The following is a 19,746-nucleotide window of genomic DNA, read 5'->3' on the forward strand; positions in this document are numbered from 1 at the left end:
ACATCTAAATCTGGAGTGAAAACTTAGGAATATCCCCAGAATATATAATATTCAGTCAGTTATGACTGTTGAATCTTGGTAGATAATTTGAAATTCAAAGCCCCCTACAGATATTTTGTTTCCCCTTTAAAAATGTTGGATTGCTTATAGAAAGAATAGACTCAAAAGCTCTAGACCTTCCTGCTTAAGTCTAAGAAGAGGCAAAATAGGAAAGTTATAGCAATTTCCCTACACCTTAAATGCAGCATTAACATCTTTTCAGCATTTTTAAAAGGAGATTTACAGCAGTGCATGTTACAAACAGGACACCTAATGGGAGCCTTAGTTACAGACAGGCACAGCATCTCACCACTTGACCCCAGGCTGTGATTAATACAGTCCAAAGTATTATTTTCTTATGGATTTGAAAACACTGAAGCAAGAGAAGTCATGATGTTAGTCTATGACAATTCTAAGCACCTTTCTAACTCATCTGGAAATAAGGTCTCACAAAAGAAAGGCATGAGCAGCACAAAGTAAAAGCATATACAGGATTTGGTAAGATGTGTCACTTGTTTCATGTTCATTTTTTCCTACTTTTCGTTGAAACATTTCAGAATAAAATTTAGAATAGAGAATTATTCATAGTAGGCTAAGCTTTACTTTCAAACTCCTGATTTTTAAACTTTTATTTTTAACTCTTGACATAATATGACATTACAGTATTGGATTTAGTATAAATTTAGATCAAACTCCCTTTCTCTTACTGCAAAGCCAGATAAAGTCCCTTCAAACATTTTGTTTCCAAGACACTTCACCCTGCTACTTTAATTCTCTGCATATTTGGTGTCATAACTTGTTTCTAAGCCTTTTATTCCACTATTCTTTTTTTTTTACTCCCTTTCTAACAGAGTTCCCAGGTTAGAAGCTCACTGACTATTAATGATTTACTTTTCTTTATGTCACTGAATGAGATTTTCCCTGTTACTTTTAGAGTTGCTATAGAAATAAACATTAATTCTGTACTTCAGATAGAACTTCTGAAACATATTACTGGTGTTACCCAAAACCTGTGCCCCTAAGTAATTCAGGGACTTAAGTCCAATGAAATCACTTCTTTAACAAACAACATGGTCAGTAAGGCCAGATTGCTATTTCTGTTATGACCAATAGCAAAGACAGAGGAAAACAGAGTCAGCAATTTCATACAGTTTTGTAGAATCAGCATTACTACACAGTTGCAAAACTAAGAGTATGTTTCTTTAAGATACAGCTTAAATTAGGCTGGCTATCCAAGCCATAATGGAATTATACTCTAAGAAGTATCCAAACGTCACATGAAACACAAGACAAGGTGGATTCTGAGTCTTTTTCCACATTAACTATTTCTGGAATTAGGCTGGGAAGAGGAATGGTGAATTTCACCATAACAAAGGGATCTTATACATATTATTGGTCTCATCAAGGTTCCTATCACAGCTTTTTATGTACTATAATACACATTTATCAGAGTGAGAGATAATTTCCTCTGTGCCTTTACTGTAGTTTCCCTATAACATTAGTCTCAGACAAGTTTTTCCACTAATAAATCAATACAGTCAAAGGAAATTCTATACAGCACTAACAAAATAATTATTGGCTTGTTCAAATTACTCTCAGTCAGGGAAGGAGCATAAACACAGATGATGTTTAAATTGAAAACAGGGAAGTAACATTCTCAAACAGCAGGAATGACCAAAGTTACCTTGCATTGAAATGATGAAATTGATTTTTCATTAGGAGTAAAAATACAAGTACTTCATATACCTAATGGGAAAAGCCAAAATCAATGTTCATCTGTGGTGGGGGTTGGCAAATTCTTTATTGATTTGAAAGAAATTGCAATTTAAAAAGTCCAAGAGATTAATTTACTGTATCACTCACTATTCACCAAACAGCAAGAGTAAACCTTGTACACATGGCCAAAAAGGCAGAATAAAACTTGCCATAATGAAATGTCCAAGCATAAATGGACATGCTGAAATAACAATCTAACTGGCTACTTCAGCTGCTCTCTCTGAATTTAATTATTCTAATTAAAATCATCAGCATCTATCTGCCATGAGGCAATTAGAGGCTTGCATTTTCATATCCAAAGGAAAATGCAAAGCTTCCCAACTGAAAAGCCATCTATTGCTACAGGATACAATGTCAAGGAGAAAAACATGATAGTCTGTGAAACTGCCCCCAAGCATGGAAATGGAACATGAGACACATGAACAGTGAATACTTGAGGTACTCACTTTTTTTACAGGATGTTTCCACTTGATCAGGTAGCACAAAGGACTTCAAAGACCAAAAAAAGGGTGAGATGCAAACCAGACAAAGGCTTTCCCACCTCCTGTCATCCCATGTTAAGGTCGTAAGTTCTTGCTGTTTCTCCCTGTATTTCAAACAAGTCTAAAAAGGGAGAGATTTAAGTTAAAAGACAAAAGTGATCAGGAGTTCTGTGTGCCCTCAAAATGCCAACACCCAGCACCAGGGAAAGGATGGTACATTCTCCCAGGCTCCTGATTCCAGATCCAGTCCTGCAAGACCTTACTCCTTCTGCATGTCCTATTCTGCCTTCTGTGTCTTGCATCCCCATAAGCACGAGGCAGACTTTTAGAAGTCAAAAAAGAAAAGAATGTCATAATACAAGAGCTATAGGTGTGTTAGTCACAAAACCCAGCAATGCAGAACTTGGGTTTGCAAAGCAGTACCAGGGCCTGTGAACAGCATTAAAAACCTCCTCAAGAGCTTACACAAGCACTGCCATAGCCCCTCAGAGAACAAAAACGAGAAGCAAGCCATGTCAGCATAGTACCTTCAAGTAAATCATCCACATTTCCCTGTTACTTTCCTCGCTCCATAAACACAGACAAATCTGAGGCATGAAGATGCATTGTGTCCTCACACAGAACCGTCACAATGTGCAAACTTTGATTGTTCAGTGAGACTCAGACTTAAATGATGAGCTTTGAGACTTCACAAAGAAAAAACAAACACAAATCTCCTTTTAGAAAGTATCTCTAGAAGGACTAGTCTCAAACTAATCAAGGGCAAAAATCCAGAAGCTTTCAGATAGAGGAACATTAACCACAGCAAGAGTGGAGATGCTTCACAATCTGCTCCAAGGCCCTCAGGACACTAAGTGATATTGTCTGCTCCTGTCACAAAGGGTAGAAACTGGGATAAACTGAAAGACACCTTGGAACAGGTGAATAAGGCAACAACACTCCAACACAGTGGAGTAACATCAGGATTAGAAAGAGGAAGTACCTTCAGACTGCAAAAAGTGTCTTAAGACAACAGACAGCTTGACACAGTTATGCACAAATCTAGGGAGATGTGGATGGGAGGTAAATAAATAGTCAGGTATTGGAAATACTTTCCTTGAGTCATGAAACATTACTGGTAGTTTAAATACCATTATAAGACCAATATTCCACTTGTGATCTCATTTCAGAGTAACCAAATGGGACTGGAAAGCCTGGGAGGCACTGAGCATGTCACTCAGTTTCAGAGAAAAGGTACCCTGCCAGCTCCACCCCGACTTTAACCTGCAGTATTTCCCTCCCAAACTGCAGAATCACAGCAGGGAGCAGCACTTCCTTTAAAGACAGCAGCACAGGTGACTGTGAGAACTCAATATGCTAATGTGATAAATACCTGTGACAAACATGCTTCACACCATCAAACAGGCACACCAAACCTGGAGAAAAGCAGAAAAGGGCACATTTTAAAAGAAGACTTTGAAGGAGAGATCTGAAGGACTCTTTGAGGATTCTCAAGTGGTACTTCTTTATATTACTGCTTTCAGGTTTTAATTTTCTGCTGAGAGATTAAGGTCTTACTGGAGTGAGTAAAGACCACCTAATCACTTACCAAAAATGACACAAGTGCATCATACTGTGTGACAACCAGCCTGTGGGCCTACACAGACAGTACTTAATCACAGGAGTCAGGCAAGGTCAACTAGAAACAGGCATAATACAGCAGCTGAAATTAGTCTGTTAGTGTTCCTCTATGAGCAAAAGGAAAGGCAACTATTCCTCCTGGAACTGGATGACCAATTTGACAAGTAAGCTAAGAAGTCTGCCTGCCTGTGGGCATGAGGAGGAACTCTGAGCTGAGGAGCTTCTCACAAAGCTAAACTCTGAGAGGTCCAGCACCTGCAGTCAATTACCCTTCACACATGGCACCAAAACACACATTATTGAGTGTCCTTGGTATCTATCACCATGTGGCCTGTTATACATTTCAGTGATGGCAGCTTTGTCTTCCAGGGCAGTTGGAGTAATATCACAAGAACTCGGACAGTCCTGTACCTGGGGAGGAATTATCCCAGGCACCAGTAGAGGTTGAGGGGACCTGCTGGAGAGCAGCTCTGCAGAGTAGGACCTGGGGACCCTGGTGGACAACAAGCTGTCCATGAATCAACAGTGTGTCCTTGTGGACAAGAAGGCCAGTCAGATCCTGGAGTGCATTAGAAGAGCATTGCCAGCAGCTCAAGGGAGGTGATCTTGCCCCTCTACTCAGCCCTGGTGAGGATCACCTGGAGTGCTGTGTCCAGTTCTGGGCTCCTCAAGACAGGAGAGACACAGAACTCCTGGAGCAGGTCCAATGGAGGGCTACAAAGCTGATTAATGCACTGGAGCATCTCTCTTACAAGGACAAGCTGAGGGAGCTGAAGATGTTGATGGTGTGGTCCCTTCCAACCTCACCCACTCTGTGATTCAGTGATACATAAAACTGATTTCCAAAACAGGAGGTAAGAGGCTGTCTAAGATAAGCCAGGCTTAAAATGAAGTACAAAGGAAAGAAATGCAATCACAAAACCAGCTCACTCAGGAAAATTACCGTTTTTAAAAGATGAGAGGAAAGAGCCACAAAATGAGCTTTTAGCCCCGGTCTTTTAATAAGGATTGGACTCAGGAAATAAATGCACATCAAAGCACAACACACAGCACGTGATCAGATCAATAACCACAAATGGCCACTGCAATGCCAGGAGTCAGGACAGTCAGAAAACAAAGGTACCAAAACTTCCTTTCCCATTCCATTTGAAATTATTGCCCTCAACAGAGATAAACATATCCTGTGACATTAAGTTGTCATCAGCTTCTGTAATTCCCAGTTCACTCAGTCTTTTCTTGTGCCTCTTGCTCTTCTTTGCAGAAGTAGCCCCAAGTTCATTTGCAATCTCATAGTTGCTTTCAGTTTGTCCAGAAATCTCAGCTCGCTCATAAAGCTCCAACTCATCAGTCACACACTCAGGTTCCTGCTGTTGCCTGACGCCCTCTCCACAGGCTGTCTCATCATCGGACTGGGCAGGTTGTGTATTCCCTAAGCAGGAAACAGTAAGAATGTCACCACAGTCATGCAAAACAGCACCATCACTGAAAACTCATGGAATTAATTTTCTTCAGTCTTAACATTTTCACCTCATCCCACTCAAACAGAAATTATGCATAATGCAATCTAAAAGCCTGGATATAGTAGATTTACTAGTTTTAGGAGTTTCTTCTAGGAAGAGAAAAATACCTTTTGTTGTCTGTGCTGTAGCATCCTTTGTCTCAGAGGGCATCACTGGTCTAACCAGGACCACACCATATCCTTCATTATTATGGATCACATTATTCACCATGGTTATCTTGGGAACATCATAATGCTCATCTAAGAAGTTCTGCAGAAAAAAAAAATGAAAATCCAACATGTCCAGCTAAAGGGATGCAAAAGTCTTCCAGTTTGAGGTAGAATCAGTTCTATGTATTGGCTAGAGTTGGGTTATTTGCCTATACAATGACACTGCAAAAGGCATTTTCTCTTTCTGGCAGATAAGAAGTCAAACCAGTAAGTGGTGTGGTGGCCAACCCAAGGCAAACAGGTACCATTCTCATTGGATGTGACATGTAAGAGTTCCAGCACAATGCAGCAAGGTGTTAAGCCAACCTAAGGCTGAGTTACTGGCACTAATTCTAGCAGCTGCAAGCTTTAGGAAAACAAGCCCAGAGTGGCTGGGACTGACCTTGATGAGGATTCCCTCCTTGCAGTGGTGGATGCCATTGTGGAGCAGGGTGCACGTACTCCCCGGGTATATTTCCACCCCAGCACCCTACAAGACACAATGGGCAGCAGTGCACAAACAGTTCAGGCACATTTACAATTTAACTTGATGACTCCCTTGCAGATCTTTGTGTCCTTCTCCCACTTTGCACAATGCAAAATTGTGTTACCACTCCAGCTTTGTTACCCAATTTAAACAGCAATGCTCAAGGCTGAGGCCTCATGGATTGTGTTCTTGCCACCAGGCCACAGAAGCCTGGTGAGGACAAGCTGCACAGCTTTGCATTGCTTTCTTGTTCTTTAGCCATCCTTCTCAACAGCCCAAACCCCATCATTCTTCAAAATGTCCTGAACAGAGTTCTTTTCTGTGTTTATCATCCTTCTGTAAGAATCAATGGACACGGTGTCCAAAAAGGGCATTTCACTTTACAGAACAAATGCAAGGTTTCATGGGAAAACTATTTATGGGCAGAGAAAACAATCACTTTAAAAGCATTGCAGGAAGTGAATCAGTCCAGCAATGCAGCAATGATTATTTCACAGATGGCCTCTGTTACTACATCATTCTCCTGTCATCCCACACAAATCAGCATGAGACATTTCACTGACAGTGGTACAGCATACACAACCCCTGGGACCAGTCTCCTAAACTCAGTAACATGGAGCTGTACAAAATTAATTAGTAATGGTTCTCTCCAGAGCAACAGAAGTCACCCTGTGACTGACTGTACTATTTCCAAACAGAAACTTCTATTTTATATTAGAAAATAAGCCAGAGTTAAGAATTGGTCTGTACCTTGGCCCCATAGAGGTCAGAGTTCTTCATCAGCAGCTCAGCTGCCGTCCGCACTGTAATGCCTGTGGTCTCACACTGTAACACGCAGTTCTCCAGGGTGGTTTTCCCATGGTGGACATCTACACACACAGACAACAATTACTGCTGCATCAATCAGTCATGCAAACACAAAGCCCTCCTACAGATAGACAGCCCTGGAGCATTTTGGCACTGTGATAAAACTCCCATTTTAACTTTATCCACTTTGGGTTAATTTTTCTGATTTGCTCATGCATGGTTTGAACTCCTGGTGTTTTTCTAGAACTGCTGCAAGGGAGCACCAGCCAAAGGTTTGTCAGGGAGGAGTTTGGGCTTTTTTTTTAAATGACAGCAACCATCTTCCCGTTACATTCCTAAGAGACTTTTGAATTCAAAAGATATTAAATGAATGCATGCAAGTGTTAATAAACATTCTAACATGTTAAAACCAAGTGGCTGTTGAGGCAAGGGATTAATCAGCATCTTCTGCAAAGACAGAAGGCCACAGCAATAAACTCATGGATACAATTTAGGATTAGTTGAGTCTCAGTTTGAAGATGCTGTCAAAAACAAAGATTACACCACTTCTACAGCACATGCCATTCCTGAGTGGAGCTCTGGCTGGGTCAGCCAGAGCCGAGTATTGCCATGGGGGCTTTTCTGTGGAAAGAGGAATTATTTTCTTTTCCAGGTAGCCTGACATAGGCTGTGCAGCAGTCAGAGTCAGGCAGCCTTAACAGCAGAATAATGATCAAAGTCAAATGATCTTATCACAGTATAAGAATAAAATATAAGAGCAACAATAGCTTAAAAGTCCAGAGTATAAGTTACTTTGATGTCCACATTATAAACAAGTTAAGAAAAAGAGGGGGAAGCCATGACATTTATACCTTTGGGGCTCCTCTCTACAATATTTTGTTAAAACTAGTGAACTCCAAACACTGGGTCCCAGCTTTAATTCTACCACTAAATTATGAAAGAGTCACAGAAGGGTCAAGATGCTTTTACACTTACTTAAAATCCCCTCCACAGCATCATGTTGCACCAACTTCAAAGTGGAGATCCTGACATTGGCTCCTGTACAGTCAAAAAAGTTGTCTCCTTTCCCTCGTTTTTCTATCACAATATCATCTGGCAGACCATAGCCTTAAAGCAGAGGGGAAAGATGCAAGTTTGAAGAACAACTGGTGACAATGAGGTGCTCAGGACATAACAGACATGTAAATTAAAGACAGAGATTTAAAACTTGAGGTACTAATGCACCGAATTGGATTTTCTACCAAGTGCCCAGGCTACACCTCACATGCCCTCTGTGCCAAGGTACAGGCACTCAAAACCAAATTCAAAAGTTACCTTACTTGAATGACACACAACAAAAAGCAAAGTTATCTGAGACAGTTGAACAAATGGGTAACTGAGCTCACATTTGCCAAGGCCAAAGTTCTCACTCCCAAAAGTTACAACAGAGCAAGGGGATGCATTAACTGAAGACAACCAGGCACCTCCAGTCAGCTCTCAAAGGACAGGAGTTCACCAGAGCAGGCAGAGGTTCCAAAGAGCACAGAGGGAAAAAAGCAGTCACTGCCACAACACAAGGAAAAAACACAAAGTACTTGATATTGTTAGGAAGCTTCACTCATCATGAAACTGGGATGAAAATTCACTGTTCATGTGTTACACAGTCTTCCAGATTATTTCAGATTAAAAAGAAGCTTTCACAAGCACATGCCAGCATTGATTTACTGAGCCAGCCACAGCTGTCAGCGTTCTAACACTTCCAGGGAAATTTATGAGCATGTAAAGCTTTTATTGCTGTCACTGACAAGAATCACGATAAGGAAAGCAATAATGCAATGTCTGGCTATGAAAACAGCACAAGCCATAGCATTTTCTGAGAGCACACACCAACTCAGATAAGAAGTGCCTGAGTAGAGTGCCAGCTTTTAATCAAGTACATAAATAAATACTGCCATGTGCAAGTAGGAAAGGTTAAAAAAACCTCCACTTTTAAACAAGAATTGGCAGAAAGTTTTAAAGACAGACAATGTAATGCAAAGTTAAGTAATTGATACTTCAACTTATGATATTACCCAGCAATCCTTCCCCACTGTTCCTGGTTTGTGATCACCCCTGGAGAGGAGGTGCACAGGCCAGTTTGCCTCCAGTATGTGAAGAGAGCAGCACAGGACAGCAAATGGCAGATCTGGTCTAACTTCACACCACTGCAGAAAGAGGTCAATGTCCGAGGCAAGAGTTTTGGGACTAAATGTCCTACAGACTACCTGGCACTTTCTCTAACTATGCCCTCAGCTTGCTTTACACTTCACCTCTGAACCAGCAGCTCTAGTAGAAAGAAGGAAGCCAAGGCAAGGAACAGAGAAGGTTCTCCTGCTGCCAGTGCTGTTCAATACACAGCACAGCCCTGGCTGTACCCCTGCCTGGCAGAGGGGTCCACAGGAGCTCAAGCCAAGTGCCATCCAGTACCACTGATCACAGATGGGCTCATGCTACAGGTTCCCACACAGCTTGAACAATTATTGCACAAGCAGAAGGGAAGCTCTTAGGGACCTCTGCAACACATTTTTGTCAAGCATGGAAGTTATCCTTACCATGACTTCCTGCAGCAGCTACAGCTTCTAACTTATTTAGTTCCTGTAAGTTTTTAGTTATCCCTGACTTATTAATCTTCATACTTTCAACCTTGGTACTGATTTGAAGAGTTGCTGGACAAAAAAATAAAAGCTCTACTAAGCAACACAACATTATATCTCTCATGAGTCACCCCTTCATCCCAAGAAAGCCACCAAAGCAGCCAGCTGCTCAGATTAGTGCCAGCAAAGTTTGTCTTGATGCTCCCACTTCAAACAGTTTTGGCTGCTACTATTGCTCTAATACTTTTTCTAACAGGAGTCCATGTAAGAAGATTAAATATCCTGACATGTACTCATTCAGACTGTAGTTTGTACTAAAGATAGGTACTTAAATGCCTTGCTCCTTAAAACAGAGCACCTCATCCTTTAATGTGTGCTAGTGCACCATTTGTATTACTGCTTCCTCAAAGCTAGAAAAGCAATAAATAGCATCACACATTATTTTAGAACAATGTCATTCTTGAGATAAATAAAGCACTTCATCAAGGTCCCTATTCTGCAGGTGCACTGGATATCAGCATGTTTATCTCTAAAAATCACACACACACAAGAGATGGGCAAGAAAGAAAACAACACTCATAAAATAAGGCCAAGAAGAATTAAAATCCAAAACAGTAGGAAATGAAACTCTCACCCTTCTTCCCTTTAAGAAGCTTTGACAAGACAAAAATGCAACTAAAGTATCTGAACAGCTGCACAAGCCCCACTGATAAACAGACAATTACACTGCAACAGAGTGTGCCTGTCTAAAGCAGAGGAATTGCACTGAGATACCAAGAATGGTGAGGGAGAGATAGCAAACATCCTAGACAAGGCAAAAGTATTTTAAACAAATATTTTGCAAGAAAAATAGAACCACGTGTGCTGTATCTGTTTCTATACAAAAATATGTTAAACCAAAAGCTCCCTCCTCTACCCACGTGCTTCACATAATGCAGAGTCATCACTGATGTGCTCCAAGTGCCACAAACTGAGTTCTAACAGCCCCTGGCTCGTTCCCTCTGCATTCCCCAGGGCCATACTGGCTGTGGGGCTCAGAGTGTAGCCCTCAAGCAGATCAAGACATGCAAACAAGAATGTATCTCAAGTACTTAAGTTAGTGGCTCTAAAAACAGAAGCCTCTCAAGATTACTTCTGTGCCTCCTAGATTATAACAACCCAGTCCTTTATGTTTCTGTTGAATCCTCTCTATTACCTATGTAATCACAATTTATGCAGGTAGTTGGGAGGAAATATTGAATTTGCTATTAATCAGAAAAATCTACAGTTTATTTGCATTATGGCTAATGAAAGATCTTACTCCTTACACTACACATGGCTCTACAGCAGAAAAAGGAACACTTTGAAGAAAAAAGCAAATGTTCTCAGCCAACTCCACAAAAAGGAAATCCTTGTGCAGACCTGGTTTAATTCATTCCATTTACTTGTTTTAAGGACCTTTATGACAGCAAACCTTCTACCTTCTATCTCAATTGAATCAGCAATGCAGAACACGCCATCTACAACATAATGGCCAGGACAGATGATGACTGTGTCTCCTTCATAACAGGCATTTACAGCTGTCAGTGGATCAGTGTGAAACTGTAAAAGAAAAAGAATACAATCAGCTCTTGAAGAATGCTATAAAAACGGATGCATCTATGTTCTTAGAGCTTGCTTTTCCATTAAATGTTGCTGCTTTTGTGTAAAAGAAACCCTTTTTAATGGCAGCATTAATACACAATTTCTACTTTTAATTCAGGAATCATGGCACTCTCTGGACCAAAACAACCTTAACACATGCCTTTGATGTTTGGGTCATGCTCACTCCTCCACAAGAAAACTGGGGCAGAGACACAGATTGAAGAGCACATGCACCAGAAAAGCAAACTGCACCATGGCCTTGGTCCCAGGCCACCATTTGAACTGTGCCTCCAGTGACTTGCCATGGATTACTGAAGAATAGATGACAGAAAGCAAACAAAATCAAAAAGAAACCAGCAACTAGATCAGGGCTGGTCTGAATGCAGTTGCAAATCTTCCCTCCTGGTTCAAGTTGCCCCAAAACATAGTTCAGATATCACAGTGTCAAATTTGGTGTCCACATGGTCCTTTTTCTTGATAAAAATGGCACCCTCACAAACATTACCACGAGATTCCATGCTGAAGGATGACAAATAATACAGAAAATCTACACATATATTGCTTCCCAGCAAATTCCATGGAAAGCATAATAAAAGTATTTTTCAGTTGCCAAGTTAGGAAATCTGATTTATAGCCTAGAAGTGAATCCAGGACCTTCCCCACGGCTCCATTTTGGCCATCTGTAATTCATGAACTTGATCAGAATACAGCAAGCAATTCCAAATGCGCCCAAGGAATTCAAACTGTTCTTAATTGCTGAACTAGCAAGTCCTGTCAAACTAAACATAACTGTTCTAAAATAAATGTATCTCCTACACAAAACTAAAGCAAGAGAATGACTCTTCTTCCTTCAAACTGGATCACTAGCAGCATTAAGAGACATAAGTATTTCAAAACTAAATAGAAATATTGCACCTTACCATGTTTCATTGTAGAATTATTACAGGTTCATTTAATTTCCTACACATGGGAAGGAAACTGCTTGTACAGGGGATTTGGCAGACACAAATGAATTACAAGAAATGATTTGTATCATCCAGTCTTACCACTTTAAGTTACAGTGATTTTTTTTGAAGTGACAAAAAAATAGCACTGTGCAAATGTAGTATCATGCACATGATACATTAACTTATTCTCCCACATGGTTTCTTGAGGGGTAAAAACTACCAGCAGACAATTCCTATTACTGCACCTGTAGTTGTACATCTTCACAAGATTCTGGGCAAAATTTGTCCCTCATCAACAACCGGAGCAGACTTGTCATCATGGTCAAGGATACAACATGAGTGACCTTGGCACCCATTGCCCTCTGTCCTTTAGCCTGGAGACTGCCATACTTTTGGTAACCAAACACATACCTACAACAAGAACAACACAGCCATCAGCTCCTTCTTCAGTAAACACATCCTATATGTTATTTCCCTCTGGGCCCCCTCAACAAACCCACCAAGTACCTCAGCAGAGGATTCTCGATGAGTTTTAGCTTTTGTTTTAAGTGCTCTACTTTCTCATACAATTTGAGTCCTTCCACCATGGAGACGTTTTCTACTTCCGAGTCTGAGTCACTGGTTGATATGGTGTTCCTCACGTTCAAAAACTTCTCATAAAGCTCTTCACATTGAGCCAACAAGCTCTGGTAATCAGCTACAAGCCCAGAAGGCACACGGTGTTCAAGGATGTCATAATGCCTGTAATTCAGAGCAGGGGGTCAGCATATTTCACATTTACAATTCTCAAAGATCAAATACAAGATTGGAGAGAAGCTGAGGAGTTTTGCATCAGTACTTGAGTCAAGATTCTCTGCAGTCTGTATCAACACTGCTCCATTTTATTTGAAAGCAGCAAAACCAGAAAACCTGAACAAACACGAACATTTTACTTTCTCAATAGTTGCCCCTCCACCTTGAAAGATTGTACACAATTATCAGAAACTCACTCCAGAAAAAAACCCAGGCATAAGCACATTTTTTATGGATTACAACTTGTACCAGTGTGATGGTGGTTATCACTGGGTTTGGGACGCTGTCTGATGGAAGGTCAAGGATTACAGGAAAAATCAGGGCTCAGAAATCAAGCAGCAACCTCAGTTGTGCCCTCTTTCTGTACAAAATTTTAACCATCAGACAGTGAATGCTGTTAGAACAAACTTGCTTTGGCTTACTAGTGAGCAGGTTTTATTCACATCTAGTTGTGAGTCCCTATTCCCACATCACACTTTCCTGTTGTTCTGCCCCAATAACATCCAAGGTGTTGCACTCACAGTCTCAGTCGAGGCTCAACACATCGCACAAAGTAATCGAAGTCATCCTCCTCCTCCTCGTCCCACGTCCTCCAGATGCACTGGTAGAAGAACCTTTAGAAGCAAAGTAATTGTTTAACCATACAAGGGAGAAGAGCAGAGGCAGCAGCATTTGGAAACATGAATGTAACCAATTAGAGAATTCATCCCAAAGCATCACCTCACTCTAAATCAATGCCACTGTCCTGGAAGCTGCTCACTATACACAGAAATCATCTTTCTTGCCTGTTGTTTAACTGCATAAAGAGTTTTATTTTGTGTCTGAATTCAAAATTCATAATGGCCTGAGTCTCATTAAAAGAGAGTAAATAGCTAAAAGCTGGATTTGAAAAGTGAGGCTGACTCTCTCTGGACCCTGAGGCTTTTTTGTTGTTTGGTTTTGGCCAGGCACACTTCAGCTAAGCTTTCTTTTTGACAGTGTAGGTAATTCCTCCTGTTTTAGCTTTTTTTGTCCAGTCCTATAGCCTATGTGTAGAGAGCCTTCAAACAGCATGTAGTGCATGAAGCAAGGGAGATAGAAAAAAGACAGAGAGATGATAAAGAAAGGAAAAGAAAATAGAAGATGTGGACACCTAAAAAATAAAGAGCAAATTTAGGGGAGGAGAGAAAATGCAGAAAAAAAAGCAGAATGTGACAAAAAAGGAAAAATTCACCAAAGTGTTACAGAAGAGAAAGGAACACTGTAATAGAGTCCACAAGGTGATACAGCCCAAGGAAATCTGGGGTGGAGAACAAAGAGAAGTCCCTTCAGAGTACCAGTCACCAGATTTACTTGGGCAAGCTTGGCTTGTGGAGCTCCCAGCATGGCCAGAAGGATTCAGGACACGGCCCACTGGGTACTAAGCAGAGTGTTAACTGTCCTACCTGACATGCTCTATGGCCAGTGCTGTCTGGTCAAACTCTCCTGACTCATCATACACAACCCACAGCTCCTGCAGCAGGATCTGGTACTCCTTCAGCTCCAGGAGCTCCTGCATGCACTCCAGGGTAAAGCTGCTGTCCTGGGACTCGCACAGGAAAGGCTCGCTGAGTTCCACAACCGCTTTCAGAGATGAGTAATCCACATCCACAACCTGTTGGAACAAAGGGCTGTGCAGATCTCCCAGAACCTCAGATCCAGCTCAGAAAGGTGGGCATGATATGCCTAAGTCAGGAGGCCACGCTGGGTTCCAGCTGCCCCACACAAACCAGTGCAAATGGACAGTACAGCGAAGGCCATCTCTTCAGCTCAAGGGACAACCCAGAATTAAGCTGTTCAGAACTATATATTTAGACAGCCTTTTCCATCCAAAACTTCATTCAAATCCCTCACAATGCTGCTAACAAGTCCAGCAAGTTGCTTCCCTATTTTGGCTTTTTGTTTTGCTGTTTTTATAAAAAATGGCAAAAGCAATAGCCTCAAACTCAAACAAATCAACACCTTAAAGCTCTTCAGGACCCCTTTGGAGCTCATTTTTCAGAGTGCTCAGAGGATACAAACAATCCAAACAGTTAGTCTGGACCAGTGAAAACCACTTTGTTGCTAATGCAGCAGAAGGACTGAGGGGGTACAAAATTTTCCCTCTTGAACCACGTAATGGAACTGCAAGTTTGAACATCCAAGGTTTGCAACAAAGATGTACGACCTGGACATTGAGAGACCCAGAAAAGGAGTATCCCAGCTGGGTCTAAGATAGGAGTATGCGAAGCAGAAGAGCTACTGTCAGTACCAAGGTGGGTTACAAAGAAGAATTTAACTGATAAAAAAGCCAACTACATTACAAGTGAGGGCTCTGCACCGAGTACCCCTCTGTGTCCCTGCAGTTCTGCCTCACAGCTCACTCACAGACTTGGTGTTTCCCCTTCCCATTTCAAGCCACGAGCCCTTATTAGAGAATTCCTTTTGCTCTGGCCATCACTGGAAATTTGATATGACATTACTATTTTCTACCAGTGATAAACTCCACAGATACACAACCAGTCTGTTAGAGTCCAGTGATGTTAATTGAAGACAAATGGCCAGCAACATTCCACTTACCCGAACAACGACCTCAAACACATCAGTGTGCCAGATTGCCTGCCAGCCAGATGGTTCAAGGACCTTCTCCAGGTACTCAGCTATGAACTGCTTCACCTCAGAAGCTTTGCAGTCAGCTAGAAAGAAATTGAAGACAGTACATTGATGTGAGGAAAGAACGAAAAGTCCTTCAGATAACTGGAAAATGAAGGTCAACACAGTTCAAATGTTCCTCTACCACCTCCAAAGCTGAACTTCATTCTATTTTGCTCCTAACAGTCAGTATTTTTGCTGTTTCTCTTAGTATTGAGACCGCTGGAGAGTCATCTGTTTTGTGCTTCTCCAGAAGAAGAGATCCAGTACTCAACCTTCCTGGTACTGAAGATTGCAGTGCCACTGGTATCAAATACACAACCCGTGCCTTATCTTAATCAGGCTTACTACACACAAAAAAATTCTTGTAAGACTAGCTAAAAAAAGGCACAGAATTCACTTTTAACATACCTACCTTTCCATCATTCAAATTTTATTAACTTATATTAAAACCATTGCCTCCTGGTGCACCAGCTAGAGCAGCTGAGGTAACAGCATTAAAAGCATCTCACAGTTTAATATACAATTGACTGCACTTAAACTGGATCATTTAAACAGTCACTACAAGAAAACTGACAACACCTTTTTCTACTATGAAATTACTTACCCAAGATGTAATCCTGGTAAGTCCTAAATCGCTCGTAAAAGAAAAGATGATCCGTGTGAAAAATATCTGGGAACAGCACGTTCCCACCTGGCACAGTCCTTCCCAAAGCAGTCCCCACTTTGCCACGACTGCCATAATCACTCCAGGAGTCAGCACTGCAACCACTCTCAGCATCTTCCTGGTGCACAGCTGGGGAGAGGAGGGGGGCAAAGCAAATCCCACAAACTGTCAGTTCAATGCAGTCATCACTCACTCCTCAATTCCCACAGAATTCCCGGTCAGCTGAAGATCTATCACGAACCTGCTTTCTACATGTCTAAGATTACTCTTAGTGACGAGACTATCCCACTTGGTTAGTTGTTCTCTTCTCCAGAATATGAACCCTATCCCCAAAGAGTCTCATTTGTCCCCACCTGCCCTGTGTCACTGTTACTGTGCAAATTGACTGTTCTCCAGGTAACATCTAAAACCCTTTAGGTATTACACCACACTTTATGGGCATACTGTGCCTTGTTAAACCCTCCTACATCACCCAGACATGGTATCGAGCAATAAACCAAATTATTTTGGAGCATGTATAAAACCAGCTGATCTCACACGCAACTGATCCCAAATGACACACAGAATTACTGTGGGCAAAGAGGAAGCTGTAAGAAAAAAGCCCAGAACAACTGCAGGTTCTATTCTCATTCCACAGTTGTCCTTTTCTTGCCTTTTCCTGTTCTACAGTTCAAACATTCTTTTTGTACTTGAACAAACTAAGTCTCCACACCTGAAGTTTCCACAAAGGAAATTCTACGCAATGTATTTAGATAGAAAGGTCACAGCATTGTAACTCTTAGTCCACTTAAATGGACATTGTCTGAATCTTTAGTCAGAAAGGTTCCATGCAACAACAGCCCTCTCCACAAGAGTTCTGCTTAGAAACTCAGTAAGATGAGTCACTGTTGGTCTCACAGCATCTCTCAGGCCTGGTCACCCCTAAGTTCAGAAAACATTAGAGAAATGACTGCAGGAAACAAAATGTGATGATGATTCAGGCTTTTTGTTGTTTTGGGGTTTTTTGTTTGTCAATATAACAGCTCAAGACACCCTTATTGTGCATAACTTAATTCTGTAACAATCCACAGGCCTCTGCATTTCTATTAGTCAGCAGTCTGACCCTTACTAGAATCCTAAAAAAGATAGAAAACCCCATACTATTTCAAACACATCCCTCACATTCTAGGACGTGTAATGGAACTTTTGACCTCCCATTTGTCAAAGGTCTTACATATCTGGAGTCAAACTCAACCAACAAAATTAAAACCAAAACAACTCTATGAGCCAACTACAAGTGCTTAAAGGATTTCACTTGCCTTTGCAGCACAACCACTGTGTTAACGTGTAAAGAAAGGAAGAGGTGGTTTAGATGATCAGGTGTGATTTATTTACTGTTACAGGTATGCCGTAAATAATTTTCTTCCTACACACCCATCACCAAATCAAGCAACTCTGACAGCAGCACCCTGTACCAGCCACACTATGAATTCCCGAGCACAGCACATGTCCCAGAACGAGACACTTAATTCAGCTCTTTCTGTTTACAATCCGCAAGTCTAGAACCAGACACCACTAATGACCTGCACTGACTGGCGATGCTCAAGAGACACTAAGAGCACCAAATTCTAACACTGCCCTGCTCAGCCAGAGGGCAGGGGACACCTCCAGGAAAACAGCTTTTCCTGAACCTGTCAGCGTTCCAAACACGCTCCTGGACGTGGCGGACACCTGAGAAACACACCAGAAGATCAGCATTAAAAGGAAAAAACCCACAGCACGTTCCTGCGTTTATCTGCAGGACGACCCGCACGTTCGCAGCCCGCAGGGCCGCGCTTCAGCCCGGTCCCCACGCCCGAGCCCTGAGCACCAGGGGCCAGGAACGCTTCCAGGAAAGGACCCGAGCCGAGCCGGGGCCGCTCGGGCAGCCGGGGCCGCTCGGACAGCAGGGATAGCTCGGACAGCCGGGCCAGCTCGGGCAGCCGGGGCCGCTCGGACAGCAGGGATAGCTCGGACAGCAGGGATAGCTCGGACAGCCGGGATAGCTCGGACAGCCGGGATAGCTCGGACAGCCGGGATAGCTCGGACAGCCGGGGCCGCTCGGACAGCAGGGACAGCTCGGACAGCAGGGCCAGCTCGGACAGCAGGGCCAGCTCGGACAGCAGGGATAGCTCGGACAGCAGGGATAGCTCGGACAGCAGGGACAGCTCGGACAGCAGGGACAGCTCGGACAGCAGGGATAGCTCGGACAGCAGGGCCAGCTCGGACAGCAGGGACAGCTCGGACAGCAGGGATAGCTCGGACAGCAGGGATAGCTCGGACAGCAGGGCCAGCTCGGACAGCAGGGACAGCTCGGACAGCAGGGACAGCTCGGACAGCGTGGCCTGCACTGCAGCCCGGCGGCTGCGGCTCCGGTTGCGGCACCGCCCGAGCGCGGTACGCGGAGTGCCCGCGGCGGTCCAGGCTGTGCCGCGCTCGCCCTCCCTCCCTCCCTCTCTCCAGCCCGTACCTGTCTCCGCCTGCTCGGCGCGGTCCCGCGGGCCGGCAGTTCTGCCACAGGGCAATGGGGCACAGCCGTCCCCGCCCGGCCCCGGCGCGTCCCGCTCGGCCATGGCCCCCCCAGCGCGTTCAAACCGCGCGGGCGCCCAACGGCCCTCGGAACTGGCGGCCCCGCGCCGCGCTCTGCCCACCGTGATTGGCTGTCGTCACAGCGCCCCGCTCTGATTGGCTGTGGCCAGCCAGCGGCCCGCTCTGATTGGTTGGCGGCACGGCGGCGGGTGGCGCGGGTTACCCTCAGTGCGTCGGGGCTGCCCGGCCCGCCGGAGCCCGCGGGGATCGCTGTGGGAGCGATGGAACCTCCTCCTTATCCCAGCCGGGAACGGCCCGTCCTTGCCGGCCGACAGACGGCACTGCCGGCCAGGAGCCGCCGCCCGCACATCCCTGGCCACTCCGTCCCTGCGGGGAGGGATCCACGGCGCACGGCGGGACTGAGCGGCCAAGCGCGGCCGCGGGAACACCCAGCGATCTCCCTCCTCAGGAAAAAAACAAACGAACGACAAAAACACACCACACGACCCACCCAAACCAGCAACAAACAAACAAATTAACTAAAATTTAAAAATGAAATAAACCCCACCAAGCCCACCACTGAACGGAATTCCCTGATGGGCGGCACTAACTCCAGGCAGAGCCGCCTCGCGTTCAGCTCCGCCCGGTCCGCGCACAAAAGGCGCTTTTATACCAAAATCTAAAGCCCTGAGATCTGCCCACCCTGTGCCGCCCCCAGCGCTGCCCTCCAGGCCGCTCGGGATGCTCTGAGCGCCCACGGGCACCGGAGCCCCCCGCCCATCGGAGCTGCCCCGGGCTCCCCCCGCGCCCGAACCCCTCGGGCTCCCACCAGAACTGGCTTTGCAGCATCGCGGTGCCCACAGCATCTCACGGTGCGGGGAAACCTGCCCGAACCGCCCCGCTACTCCAGTGGGAGTTGCCAAAGGTCCGCTGGAATCAACCCTCGCCCATCACAGCCCCAGAGGAAAAGGGAGTGTCCCATTCCCCAGG

At 43.9% G+C, this 19,746-nt stretch overlaps 1 protein-coding gene across 1 annotated transcript; it reads right to left on the reverse strand.

Annotated features, from left to right (window-relative positions):
* Positions 1 to 4,894: 4,894 nt before the first annotated feature.
* Positions 4,895 to 18,850, reverse strand: SHCBP1 (SHC binding and spindle associated 1). Its single transcript, XM_071567425.1, has 13 exons — positions 18,698 to 18,850; positions 16,150 to 16,338; positions 15,471 to 15,586; positions 14,318 to 14,526; positions 13,415 to 13,507; positions 12,609 to 12,842; positions 12,347 to 12,512; positions 10,992 to 11,112; positions 7,895 to 8,026; positions 6,863 to 6,981; positions 6,029 to 6,115; positions 5,545 to 5,686; positions 4,895 to 5,346 (listed from the first exon to the last, which is right to left on the reverse strand). Exons 1-13 carry the CDS (start codon positions 18,798 to 18,800, stop codon positions 5,024 to 5,026), a joined length of 2,034 nt encoding a protein of 677 aa, XP_071423526.1. The 5' UTR covers positions 18,801 to 18,850; the 3' UTR covers positions 4,895 to 5,023.
* Positions 18,851 to 19,746: the final 896 nt, after the last annotated feature.

Source organism: Pithys albifrons, chromosome 12 (genome assembly GCF_047495875.1).
Source record: "Pithys albifrons albifrons isolate INPA30051 chromosome 12, PitAlb_v1, whole genome shotgun sequence".
Taxonomy (NCBI): domain Eukaryota; kingdom Metazoa; phylum Chordata; class Aves; order Passeriformes; family Thamnophilidae; genus Pithys; species Pithys albifrons.